General features: G+C 45.9%; 1 protein-coding gene across 1 annotated transcript in view; it reads left to right on the top strand.

Annotated features, from left to right (window-relative positions):
* The first annotated feature begins 6,466 nt into the window (after positions 1-6,466).
* The window catches only part of TTC6 (tetratricopeptide repeat domain 6), a 233,729-nt gene continuing 226,606 nt past the window's right edge, over positions 6,467-13,589 (top strand). Inside the window, exon 1 of the mRNA XM_075532209.1 lies at positions 6,467-7,399. Coding sequence (XP_075388324.1) covers positions 6,467-7,399 — 933 coding nt within the window. The remainder of the gene's footprint in view (positions 7,400-13,589) is intronic.

The raw sequence follows: 13,589 nt of genomic DNA, 5'->3' as shown, positions 1-13,589 counted from the left end.
CATATAGAATTGAATTGTCAAGGTCTACTCAGTGGTAGAGTTAGGTAGAGAAAGAAAGTCTGTTGATTCCCGAATGTGAGCTCTGTCATGTAGCAGGGTCTTGGCATGAGAGCATGTTAGAACTGAAAAGCAATTATGACTGTATTTGGAGGATAAATAAGTTGTTTAATTGATATTGCCTGTCAACCATTAATAATTAAACCAGTTGCTTTCAGGCTGATTATAACTCATGGTAACTCCCTGTTGTCAGAACTGTGCTCCAAGGGGTTTTCGATGACAGATCTTTTGTAAACAGGCCTTTCTTCCGCGGTGTCTCTGGGTGACCTCAAATGCCCAATCTTTTGGTTAGCAACCAACAGGTTGTGCCACGTGGGACTCCCACGCTGCCCATGTGTGCAGCACAGTAGAACTGTGCCATAGGTTTCTCAAAGCAGGGCTCTTTTGGAAGCAGGTTGCCCAACTTCACGTCCAAGGTCCAAGGCACTTCTTGGTGGTTTCCAACCAGCAGCCTTTCAGCAGAAGTACCACACTTAACTTCTTGTCTCTCACAGGGACTCTATTCTGCCCTTTGTTGTGAGTTGGCAAGTTCATTATGACTCACAATGGGCAGAGTAGAACTGTGAGGTTTCTGGAGAGGTTTATATTGCAGTTCTTGCTTCGCAATACTGAAAGAATTCACTTAGCAGAAACACTTTTGTAAATACAAGTGACTTTTATGAGGAAAAAGGAAGATTCAGGTATTCACAGGAAATCCCAGGGTTCAAGAGCAGGAAATCCCAGAAGAGCGCCCTGAGAAAGAGGCCTGAGAGAGAGGTCAGGCCCTTGGGTTCTGGAGGGACAAGTGCACACCTGTGCTCTCCAACCAGCGAGGCTGTGACTTCTTTTATCTCCTTGACTGGAGAGGCGTCCTTGAAGGTATTGACTGACCTCATTGGCCGAATTTAGGCCCACCTATGTGATGTCATGTGGCTGGGCCCATTCTGTGCATGCAGGTGGACCTCCCACCTGGGCCCAGGGCCAGGGGGTGTCTGTTTTTGAGCATGCTCAGTTTGGATCTTTCCTGATTTAGTTCCAACCCCTTTGTGGTAGTCCTATGCAGGCATCTGGGAGACAATCTTCTAGTCCTTCATCTGGCTACCTAATTTAATTGCCTCAGAGGGCGTGTCCTAGGCTACAGATTTTCCAGAAGCAGACTGCCACATTCTCCAGTGGGCTTCCAGGGGCTTTGGGGTAGCAGATTGATGCTGTAGCCATTGTGCAACCAGGGACCCTCCACATTGCCCATAAACCCCCAAACTAACCACTGCCATGGAGTGAATTCCGACTCACGGTGACCCTATGCAGGGTTTCTGAGATGACATCTTTATAGGAGCAGACTGCCTCGTTGATCTTTCCTGGAGCTGCTGTTGGTTTTGAACTTCAGACAATGAAGTTAGCAGCCCATAGATAACCCAGAGTGCCAACAGGGTTTTTCCCTTATTTCCTATACTTCCCTGTTACATGACAAATTCTAATCACAATGAGAGTTCTTTTATGAGTTGGTAAAGAATAAGCAAAGGCATGCAAATTAAAATAAGAAAAAAAATTCTCATTAAGTCTTGAGTCCATTTGGATTTATTTTTGTGAGCTGCAAAAAAATGGGGATGTAATTTATCCTCAAATGGTCAAAAATTGCATCAACACAATTTATTGAGTAGTTCTTTTTCTTATTATCAGTTTACTGCTGACTTCTATGACAGGTAAGCATAAGACTGGTAGCCACAACGTCTGCAAGGTTGGAGGTTCAAACTCAGCAGCTGTTTTGCAAGAGAAAGATAAGCTTAACTGCCTGTAAAGATTTACAGCCTAAGACACTACATATGGCCACTGTGAGTTGGGACCAACGCAATGGCAGTGGGTGGATATTTCATCATATAATAATTTAAGCCATTCTTAATTCTGTTTTCTCACTCAGTCTTCCTATTGACTCTAGCAGCACTATTTCAGTTTTAATTAATGATTCTGTATAATGAAGTTTAATTATCTCCTAGGACAAGTGTTCCCTCATATACCTTTTCAAAGTTTTCGCAAATCTTTCCAGTTTATTATTCCAAATCAGTTAATAATTACTTTTCAAAGTTCCAAAGATACCTTTTAAGCTTTCAATTGATGGCAACAAAGCACTGGCGTTTGGGGAAGAACTGATGAAATACTTGGCCTTCCTGCCAAAGACATCAATGACACACGACCCATCCAGTCAACTCTCCCTTTTAGAGTTAGGAAAAAATACCCATACAGATCCAGCACATTTCTTGTTATGTTTATTCCTAGCTGTTTACTCTTTTAAAATAATTATCAGTGGGATTTTTCTTCACACTGTATTTTGTAATGGATCATTTTGGTTTAGTGGAAACTCGTGTGTGTGTGACCACTTGCCTGTCAGTTTGCCACACTGGGGTGACTTGTGTGTTGCTGTGATGCTGAACGCTATGTCCCTGGTATTTCAAATGCCAGCAAGGTCATCCAGAGTGAATGAGTTTCAGCAGAGCTTCCAGACTAAGGACAGACTGCAAAGAAGGACTAGGCTGTCTACTTCAGGCACTCAAATGATGACTGAGGAAAAGCTGCCTTCTCAAAGTCGAGTCGACCATAATGGCATGGATGGAGTAAAGCCTGTGGAGGAAAGCATTCAGGGCCTTCTTTTCTTGCCTCAAAGTGAGAAGAAACAGCTGAAAAGATTAATAATTTGGACTATGTGAAGTGTGAATCTAGGAAAATTGGAAGTCATTAAAAATGAAATGGAATTCATGAAAGTCGATATTTAGGCATTAGTGAACTGAATGGACTGGTACTGGCCATTTTGCATCAGAAAGGCATGTGCTTTATCATGGCAGGCCTGACACCATCAAGAGGAATGGCCCTGCATTCCTCAAGAGGACATCAAAAGGACACCTCAAGGGCTAGCTTGAAATACAGTGCTGTCTGTGATAGGATGGTATCTATCCACCCACAAGGGAAGCCAGCCAGCACAACTATTCTTCAAATTTACACACCAACTAGGAAAGCTACTGATGCCGAAATTAAATAGTTCTACCAATGCCTTCGATCTGAATTGGTCAAACATTAGTAATTATTGGTGATTGTAATGCAAAGTTGAAAACAAAGGAAGAAACAGTACTTGGGAAATATGGTCTTGATGATAGAAATGAAGCTTGAGACCATATGAAAGAATTATGCAAGAACAATGACTTGCTCATAGCAAATACATTTCTACACCACAAACGGTGACTATACATGTGGAATTCTCCTGATAGACTACAAGGAAATCAAATGCACTACATCTGTAGGAAGAGAAGATGGAGAAGTTCGATACAGCAGTTAAAATGAGGCCAAAGGCCTACTGTGGAACAATCAGTTGCTTATATGTAGGTTTTGTTGAAGCTAAAGAAAGTGAAAAGAAGTCCACTAGAGCCAAATTAACCCCCTTGAGTCTATCCATCTTGATTTTCAAGGCCATCCAAGAACAGGTTTGATGCATTGAACACTAATGACAAGTCCTGATGAGCTGCAGGGGAATCAAGACCATCATTCACGAAGAAACCAAAAGGTCATTCGAAAGGCAGGAAAAAGGGAAAGATCACAGTGGACATCAGAAGAGCCTCTAAAGCAGCGGTTCTCAACCTGTGGGCCGCGACCCCTTTGGGGGTTGAGCAACCCTTTCACAGGGGTCACCCAGTTCGTAACAGTAGCAAAACTACAGTTATGAAGTAGCAACAAAAATAATTTTCACCACAACATGAGGAACTGTATGAAAGGCTCACTGCATTAGGAAGGTTGAGAACCACTGTTCTAAAACTTGCTCTTAGTCATAGAGTAGTTAGGCAAATGGAAGAAATGTTGAAGCAAAGAGCTGAACAGAACATTTCAAAAGGAAACTTGAGAAGACCAATATCATGAAAGGTACAAAGATCTAGAGTTAGAAAACAACAGAGGAAGAACATGTTCAGCACATCGTCAATGGAAAGAATGGGAGAAATTCAAGTCCGGAGTAGCAAAATTGAAAGATTTGATGGAGAAAATATTGAAACATTATCTGTCTTGGAACTAAAGTCAAAGTGCTTCTTAGATGGCAAGGATGGTGAGACTTGGCCTCACATACTTTGGACTTGTGGTCATGAGAGACCATTCCCTGGAGAAGGACATCATGCTTGCTAAAGTAGAGGCACAATGACAAAGGGGAGGCTCTTGACGAGATAGATTGACATAGTGGCTCCAACACCGAGCTCAGGCATAGGAATAATTCTGAGAATGGGGCAGGACTTGGAAATATTTTGTTCTGTTTTACAGAGGGTCCATATGAGTCGGAACTAAGTTGATGGCACCCAACAACAACAACAACAATGTGTTTGTGTGTGTATATAGGCCAACCCCAAGCCCACTGCCATAGAGTTAATTCTGATTTATAGTGACCCTATAGGACAGAGCAGAAGGCTTGTTAGTTGAGTGGGCTAAGTATTGGGCTGTTAACCAGAAGGCTGGCTGTTCAAACCCATCAAGCACTCCTCTGAAGAAAGATGAGGTTGTCTGGTCTCAAGAAGATAGTCACTCTTGGAAAACTCCATGGAGCAGCTCTACTCCTATAGGGTTGCTATGTGTGTTAGGCTGGGTTCTCAGGAGAAACAAAACCAGTGACACTTTGTATATACAAAGAGATTTTATCAGGACATGGCTTACCTAGTTGTAGAAATACATTAAGTTCACTGTGGTTCAAATTAGGGTTGTCCACTGATGGCTCCTCAGATTGGCAGGTGACTGACTCAACAGGAGATGGAAGAACCAGACCTGGAGGATGAAGCAGAGACAGCAAGGGCTACAGGCTGGTGCATGCAGAGGTCTGAAGTTGGCTGCACGAATCCACCATCAGAAGCTCACACACGAGCAGACTGGGATCATCAAGCAACGCAACAGGAGACTGAGCAACTATATACAAGATCCAGCTCTGGGAGAGGGCAAAGGACCAAAGAGGATACAACTCTGCTAGGTCTTCTCTTATCCCCAAAGGCTTATGACGCCAAGGAGGTGTCATCAGGCTGTGATGGAACTGATAGGTTTAGCTCCTCCCCTGCCCTTACCTAGGAGAGTCTACTTGATACAATCCCTAACCATCGCACCATGGGTGATTAATTTATATCTCTAGATGTCTTATAGAATTCTGTTCCAGGTCTAAATAGCCCTCCAGTTCTTGGTTTTCCTAGGTAGATTACCCTATGTACAAATAATGGTGAGATTTTAGAAATGCTTCTGCTTTGTTATCCACCCCCACCCCCCAAAAAAAGAACCGTGGTCTTTGGTTTACTTAAAACTTATTATTCTAGGAATTTAATTTTTGCTCTGTTGGTTTTACTGCCACTTCTTGAAATGCTCCTCTTCTTGGTCTCTTGTTGAACTCTCCCCTCATTTCTTAAATCTCTTGATAAATTATCTTTGCTCCTTTCACCTCCAACAGGTAAAAATCTCACAGCACCTCCCTCTTCTCTATTTATTATTTCCTGTTAGGCTGGCTTTTGGCAATGACCTCAGAGCTCTCAGGGCACAATCAATTTATGCGTAGCAGAAGTTTTGTTTTGGAGTTGGTTGATTGTGCCAAAATGTCATCAAGATGATCCACATTTCCTACAGATTTAATTTTCTAATCATTGGCCTGATCCTATCAGTTTTACCTTGGTATATTCCCAGGCCTTTCCCCCCAATTACATTGCCAAGGCTAGGCCTCATGCCCAAGCAACAGAGACCCCATTTGTTCTCCTTACCTCTAGTTGTTTCTTCCACGCTTTATTAATTTTCCACAAGCACAAACTCTCCTGTTAAGTGGTTTCCAAATGGCCACAGAAAAAGCACATACCACAGCTTGGCATTCAAGAACTCATGATCAGGATGCAGCTTACCTTGTGGCTAAACAGGCGACATATTGAGGGACGCTGTCTGGGTCAGGGATGGAGACATTTGGGATTAACTGGAGAGTGATCGAAGGGATAGCACCGTTGTATTTCTGGGCCCTTTATTGTTTCTAAGAGAAACTTATAAGCGTGGATTCTTAAATATGAAAATCTCCCAATTTATAAGTGATAGCTATGGATTAATACGTTGGAAAAACTTTGAAAAAACGAACAAAACATGTCTGTCTGTTGGGCCGAACTTGCTATTTCATTTTCCAAGGCAGTATTCCATTTTCTCTGCCTATCCCTGGTGTAAGGAGCCCCGCGGCGCTGTGGGGTCGGGCCAACGCAAGGTCTACGGTTCAAAACCTTCCGCTGCTCCCCAGGAGAACGATGAGGCGAGCAGCTCCCATAAAAACGAAGCTGCTCAGAAACCCCGTGTAAAGTCACCGCGTCGGAATCGACTTTATGCCGGTAGAGAGTGACTCGCATTTAAAACACACACACACGCACGTATGTATTTTGTTATTTCGCAGGTCACATCTGTCAAGATGTCCATGATCCCGAAGCACTTTGGGCTAACATGCAAAGAAGAGTCCCATATGCTTAAAGAGCTGGAGAAGATTCGCAAGGACACGAAAATGGAATTTCTCCGATTCAAGCAGAAGTTAGCTTACAAGGCGACCTTGGAGAAGGTTGGGGCCCCCAGCTCCGCCGAGGTCCGGCCCCCGAGCCCCGGGGAGAGGAAGCGCGCGCCCCGCCCGGCTACCGGGAGGCCTTGGCGGGCGGCCGGGGAGAAAGGCTGCGCGACGCCCACCGCGGCCGCCCAGCAGGGGGCGCCCTGGAGCGCCGCGCACGCGCCGTGCCCCCGGCCGGCCGCCGGCCCCGGGTCCAGGGGGCCTTTCCGCCCTCAAGACTTTTACCGGCGGAGCTCGGCGTTTCTCCGGCACCGGCCCCAGCGGAAGCCGCCAGTCATCGCCCCGGGGGCCGGTACGTCGAAGCCGGCCAGCCTTCTGCCGCCCCCCGCCGCCCCGAGGAAGCCCCGGGTGCGCCAGGTCCCCGAGAAGCCCTGGCGCGAGGCCGCCTGGCCTGCCCTCGACGCGGCCCGCGAGCGCGACGCGAGCCCCGAGGCAGCTCCGCGCGCCCCGGCGGGGAGGGCCCAGGAGAGCAGGGCCAGCGCCGGGCCGGGCGAGGGCAGAGACTTGGCGGCGTGGAGCCGCTTAAAGAGGGTGAGGATTCGCTCGCACACCTTTCACAAGGACTCCCTCTGCCCCGGGCACAGCGGCCCCAGCCTGGGCATTTCCAAGACTGACCGGGAGAGCATCTCCCAGGGCGAGCCGGCCTACCTGCCCGTGCGAGTGATCCCGACGTCCATAGAGGACATCATCGCCTCGCTGCAGTCGGAGGCCCAACTGGCCAACGACCAGACCATCAAAGAGCTCATTCAGAGTGTCCTTGGCCAGAACTACGACATTAGAATGGAAGTAGGTGAACTACTATGTGGCTTTGGTAAATGTTACTTTAGGCAAGAGTATACACACCCACACACACGCATTCATACACACACACACATTCATACACACAAGGGGCCTGCATAGAGTTTATGGGAAAGTTTCAGTTTCAAATTCCATTTTCCGAAGAGCTTTTTAGAGCCCCTTCCTATACGTAGACGGGTATATCTACTACTTCACATGGGTGTACATGCACGTGCGCACATGAGCGTATGAGCCTCGTCCTCGGTGTGGGCTAGGCTGTAGGCAAACCCATCGGGGGGACAAAGCCAAGCTGTCTTCTTTAGAGATTAACAAACTCAGAAACCCTCCGGGACACTTCTACTTTGTCCTATAGGGTCACCATCTGTCGGAATTGGTTGGTTGGCAATGGGTTATCTATGTACACCTGTACAAAGGGGCTTTAAAAAGTTCCTGGAAAATTCCAACAAAAAACCCCAAACTCACTCTCATTGTGGGGCATTCTGACTCATCTGACACATAGCCTCTACAGGGCAGAGAACTGCCCCTGTGGATTTCCAGTAAGTCTTCACAGGCAACTTTCCAAGAAGTCTCCCTAGTAGTTGCTAGTGCTTTCGAACCGGTGACCTTGCAGTTAGCAGCGCAACAGGTAATCTGCTATGCCACCAGTTTCCCACATACTTTTGTTAGCTCTCATATATAATCACATATATATATAATACATATATGCCATAAGAGGCTCTGATAGCACTGAGGGATAAGGATTAGTTGGAGGATCAAAACCAGGAGAAAAATGAAGCTGTTCCCTGAGTGATCTTAAATCTCAAAAACCTTACGGGTAGTTCTATTTTGTTTTGTGTTTTGTTTCCGTGAGTCAGAATTGGCTAGATAGCAGTGAGGTAAATGTAACACGTAAAGTGGACAAAACTGACCCAAACTCCAAAATGATTGCCATTGAGTTGATTCTGACTCACAGTGACCTTCCTGGACAGAGAGAACTGGCCCTGTGGGTTTCCATGACAGTAAGTCTTCAGGGCGTAAGCAAACCTTATAGTTCTCCCTGGGAGCAGCTAGTGGTTTCAAACTGCTAACATTGTGTTTATCAGCCTAAGTCATTACTATTCAACTTCTTTGAATTCTTGACCACCCACCCGCACCCCTCAGTGAGTTTATGCTTTTCTTTTTTCAAAGTGAAAGGAATTAAGAAAGAATATTCCAAAAGTGCATCAAAGAAATACTAGTTAAGCGGTGAATTACCTACAGCCATCCCTTTCAAAGGCTTTGTGATTTTTTAGTATTGAAGTAACAAAATAGAGGTTCTATACAAAAAAAAAAACACAAACCAAAGAAACATTAGTCTCTTACAGTTACAATTGAGCATTATTTAGAATCAATAATAGTGAAAGTGAATTTCCTAGGAAAAAAAATTAACATATTACTATCAAGAAGACAGATTTAGAGGAGTTTCATTGCAACATTTTCAGTAAAAATTGTTTTCTTAAAACATTTTTCTTTGCTTTCTGAGCCTTTCAATTTATATTTTACAAGTGCTTCTTGCGTGCCAATCAATATGGAGCAATTTTGGGGTGCATTTTTATCCCAACAACAACCCGATCAGGTGAACATCGGCAAGGCAAGGCCCCATTTGTCGAGTTCACTGTGGTTGAAGCATTGGCTTAGTCTCCTGAAACAACACATGGCATGCCTAGGATTCCATGGCAGACAGCCAGCGCAGAGCCTGGACCAGAACTCTGCCTGCGTGTGTCCATTAGCTGATGGTGCTACCGCCCCGGCAGGAAGCAAAGCTAGATAGGTTTACAGCTGAAGATAGAGTATATAGACTGGCAGGGACATTGAAAGCAAAAAGCTTTAATAAGGCAAATTGTGCTTCACACCAATTGGAAGGTAGAGAGAACATGAGAGGGGAGTTAGGGAGAGAGAAGGAAAGAAAATGAATGCCGATGTTAAGGGGGAAGATTTCATCGCACTTCTCGGGGGTGGCACCAAACCTCTTGCTAGTATACTGTTGTTAGTGTTACCATGTCTTTCAAATAGTTCCAGTCCAATAATGTGCTCGGGCTGTGAGTTAAGGAATGTGATCACAAAGCCCATCAGGGAACCAAAAACATGCACGAACAAGAGCCCCTAGTGCTGCTTTTGACCTAATGTTTGTGGGCAGAGCGGGACAAAAGTTCCTATTGAAGACCCATAGCGCCTGTGGTTACTGAACAAGATCCGTACATCTGCATGGGCTGTTTCAAAACGGGTGTATCTAATTCAGTTTTGTGCTGACCTCATAGAAACAGGAAGCAGGGTTGTCTATGAAAACCTCCAACCCTGTGGGAAAGGCCCTTTTGACATAGTCTAGGACTCGGGGGGTCCTCAAACATTTTAAACGGGGACAGTTCACTGTCCCGCAGACTCGTTGGAGGACTGGCCTATAGTTCTTTAAAAAAAACTAAGAACAAATTCTTATGTATACTGCACATATCTTTTTTTTAAAACATTTTATTAGGGGCTCATACAACTCTTATCACAATCCATACATATACATACATCAATTGTATAAAGCACATCTGTACATTCTTTGCCCTAATCACTCTCAGATCATTTGCTCTCCACTTAAGCCTTCTGCATCAGGTCCTCTTTTGTTTTTCCCCTCCCTCCCCGCTCCCCACTCCCTCATGAGCCCTTGATAATCCACAGATTGCTATTTTGTCATATCTTGCCCTATCCGGAGTCACCCTCTCCCCCTTCACTGCCGTCCATCTCCCAGGGAGGAGGTCACATGTGGATCCTTGTAATCAGTTCCCCCTTTCCAACCCACTCACCCTCCACTCTCGCAGCATCGCCCCTCACACTCCTGGTCCAGAAGGTATCATCCACCCAGGGTTCCCTGTGCCTCCAGCTCCCATATGCACCAGTGTACAACCTCTGCCCTATCCAGTCCTGCAAGGTAGAATTCGCATCATGGTAGTTGGGGGTAGGAAGCATCCAGGATCTGGGGGAAAGCTGTGTTCTTCATCGGTACTACATCGTATCCTGACTGACCCATCTCCTCTCCTAAACCCCTCTATGAGGGGATCTCCAGTGGTCGACATTTGGGCCTCAGGTCTCCACACTGCACTTACCCCTTCATTCACTATGGTATATGTATATATTCTTTTTTTTTTTTTTTTTGCATGATGCCTTATACCTGGTCCCGTTGGCACCTCGTGATCACACCGGCTGGTGTGCTTCTTCCATGTGGGCTTTATTGCTTCTGAGCTAGATGGCTGCTTGTTCACCTTCAAGCCTTTAAGACCCCAGACACTATCTCTTTCGATAGCTGGGCACCATCAGCTTTCTTTGCCACATTTGCTTATGCACCCGTTTGTCTTCGGCGCTCGTATCATGGAGGTGTGCAGCCAATGATAGGATTTTTTTGTTCTTTGATGCCTGACAACTGATCCCTTCGGGACCACGCGATCACACAGGCTGGTGTGTTCTTCCATGTGGGCTTTGTTGCTTCTGAGCTAGATGGCCGCTTGTTTATCTTCAAGCCTTTAAGACCCCAGACACTATCTTTTTTGATAGCCAGGCACCATCAGCTTTCTTCACCACATTTACTTGTTCACCCACATTGGCTTCAGCAATTGTGTCAGGAGAGTGAGCATCGTAGAGTGCCAATTTAATAAAAGAAAGTATTCATGCATTGAGGGAGTGCTTGAGAAGAGACCCAAGGTCCTTCCGCCACCTTAATATTACACCTATAAATATAGACATATATCTATTTCCCCATCCTCATATATATATTTGCATGTACATGTCTTTGTCTAGACCTCAATAAATGCCCTTTGACTCTCAACTCCTTCCTCCATCTCCCTTGACTTTCCTCCTGCTCCACTACCATGCTCCGCCCCCACCTGGGCTACGGCTATACCTCTTCTCTACGCAACCTTACCCATGATCATTCCCCACCAGGCCTGCCACTCCCCCCTCACTACCATTTTGGGTCCCATGTTGTTCCCTTGTCCCTGTGTTTGTTAACACCACTTCCTTACCCCCCTAAACCCCCCACCCCAAGTCCCCCCGGAACTGTTGGTCCCGTTGTTTTTCCTCCAGATAGTTCATCCAGCCTGTCCTATTCAGACAGACCTGTGGAGACACTAACATGCACGAAAACAAGACAGAGGAAAACAAAGCAACAGTATACAACCAGACAACAAAACAACCAAAACAAATCACTGACAAAGAACAATACAAAACACTTCACAAGAGAAAAGCTTGTAGTTAGTTCAAGGATCATTTGCTGGCCCTTAGGAGCGTTTTCCAGTCCAGCCTGTTGGGGCACCATGCCCTGGCCCCAAAGTCCACTTTCAGCATTCCCTGGGGACCTTGCCACTCCATTCCCTTGCTGTTCCGCTGCACTCCCCCAGTGCTTTGCCTCAGTGTGGTGGGATCAGGTCAGGTGCAATTCCCACACTGTGTCTCCGGTGCTGTCCCCTGTATCGCCCTTAGTCACTGAGGGGCATCCTGTCTCATAGTGGGGCCAGCCATGTTGTTCTCTCTGTGGACTGGCTGCTCTACTCAGGAACATCATCCTCACGGCCTGGTGGGCCAGGATGTGTTCCACTCTCTCCTCCGGCCCCTTCATCTGCTCCCATGTGCTCTGATCAGATATGTCCATCTCCCGGAGCTGCAGAGTCAATGTGGTCCTTTGAAACAAATTCTTTTTCGGGGAGGGGCAGGCACTGCACATATCTTATATCGAAGTAAAAAACAAAATGGGGCAAAAACCCCTGGCGGCCTGGATAAATGTCCTGGGCAGGCCGCATGTGGCCCGCAGGCCGTAGTTTGAGGACCCCTGTCGTTAGCACGAAGAGGGACCAGTATTGGAAACTGAGAAGGATTAGAAGGTGGGGCCACAGTACACTTTAGAGCAGTAGCCCAAAGAAAGAGAGACTTTGAAAGGCTCAAATAGAATCAGAGCAATTAAGAACAATTGTGAGGATGGCACAGGACTGGGCAGTGTTTTTTAAAAAAATAATTTTAAATTGAGGACTCAATAGATGTCATCACAATCCACGCATCCATCCATTGTGTCAAGCACATTTGTATATTTGCTGCCATCATCATTCTCAAAACTTTTGTTTTGTACTTGAGCCCTTCGTATCAGCTACTCATTTTCCCCCTCCTTTCCCCTGTCCCTCTCCCTCTTGAACCCTTGATAATTCATAAATTATTACTATTTTTTCATGTCTTACACTGTTGGATGTCTCCCTTCACCCACTTTCCTGTTGTCTGTCCCCCAGGGAGGGGGTTATATGTAGATCTTTGTAATCAGGTCCCCCTTTCTACCTCACCTTCCCCCTACACTCCCAGTATCGACACTCTCACCACTGATCCTTAGGGTTCATCTGTCTTGCATTCCCTGGGTTTCCAGTTCCTATCTGTACCAGTGTACATCCTCTGGTCTAGCCAGATCTATAAGGTATAATTGGGATCATGATAGTGGGGGGAGGAAGCATTTAGGAACTAGAGGAAGGTTGTATGTTTCATCGTTGCTACACTGCACCTTGACTGGTTCGTCTCCTCCCCGCAACACTCCTGGAAGGGGATGTCCAGTTGTCAATAGATGGGCTTTGGGTCCCCACTCTGCACCGTCACTTTTTCACAATGATATGATTTTTTGTTTTTTTTGATACCTGATCCCTTTCACACTTCGTGATCGCACAGGCTGGTGTGCTTTCCTGTGGGCTTTATTGCTTCTGAGCTGGATGGCCGCTTGTTTATTTCAAGCCTTTAAGACCACAGATGCTATATCTTTTGATAGCCGGCCACCATCAGCTTTCTTCACCATATTTGCTTATGCACCCATTTGTCTTCAGCGATCATGTTGGGAAGGTGAGCATCATGGAATGACTGGACAGTGTTGTGCTGGAGTCACTATGAGTCAGAACTGACTTGAGGACACCTAAGAACAACAACATATAAAAAGGAAGAAAGCAAAAGAAGTATCAACATCAGAAGAGTGTAATCTGCCCTTTTTGGCATTCCAGTTCTCTTGTACATCTTTCTTGATGCTTCAGTGACATGAGTCATTCCTGCCTGGAGTGTGGTATGGAGCATGGAGTGTGACAGCATTAGAATCAAGAGTCAGCTCTGAGTCCTGAGTCCCGAGCCCCGAGCTACAGGACTCGACCTTTAATGACTCATCGTT

Source organism: Tenrec ecaudatus, chromosome 14 (genome assembly GCF_050624435.1).
Source record: "Tenrec ecaudatus isolate mTenEca1 chromosome 14, mTenEca1.hap1, whole genome shotgun sequence".
NCBI classification, from domain to species: domain Eukaryota; kingdom Metazoa; phylum Chordata; class Mammalia; order Afrosoricida; family Tenrecidae; genus Tenrec; species Tenrec ecaudatus.
The sequence above is the reverse complement of the archived record's forward strand: the minus strand, read 5'-3'. Positions and strand labels throughout refer to the sequence as shown.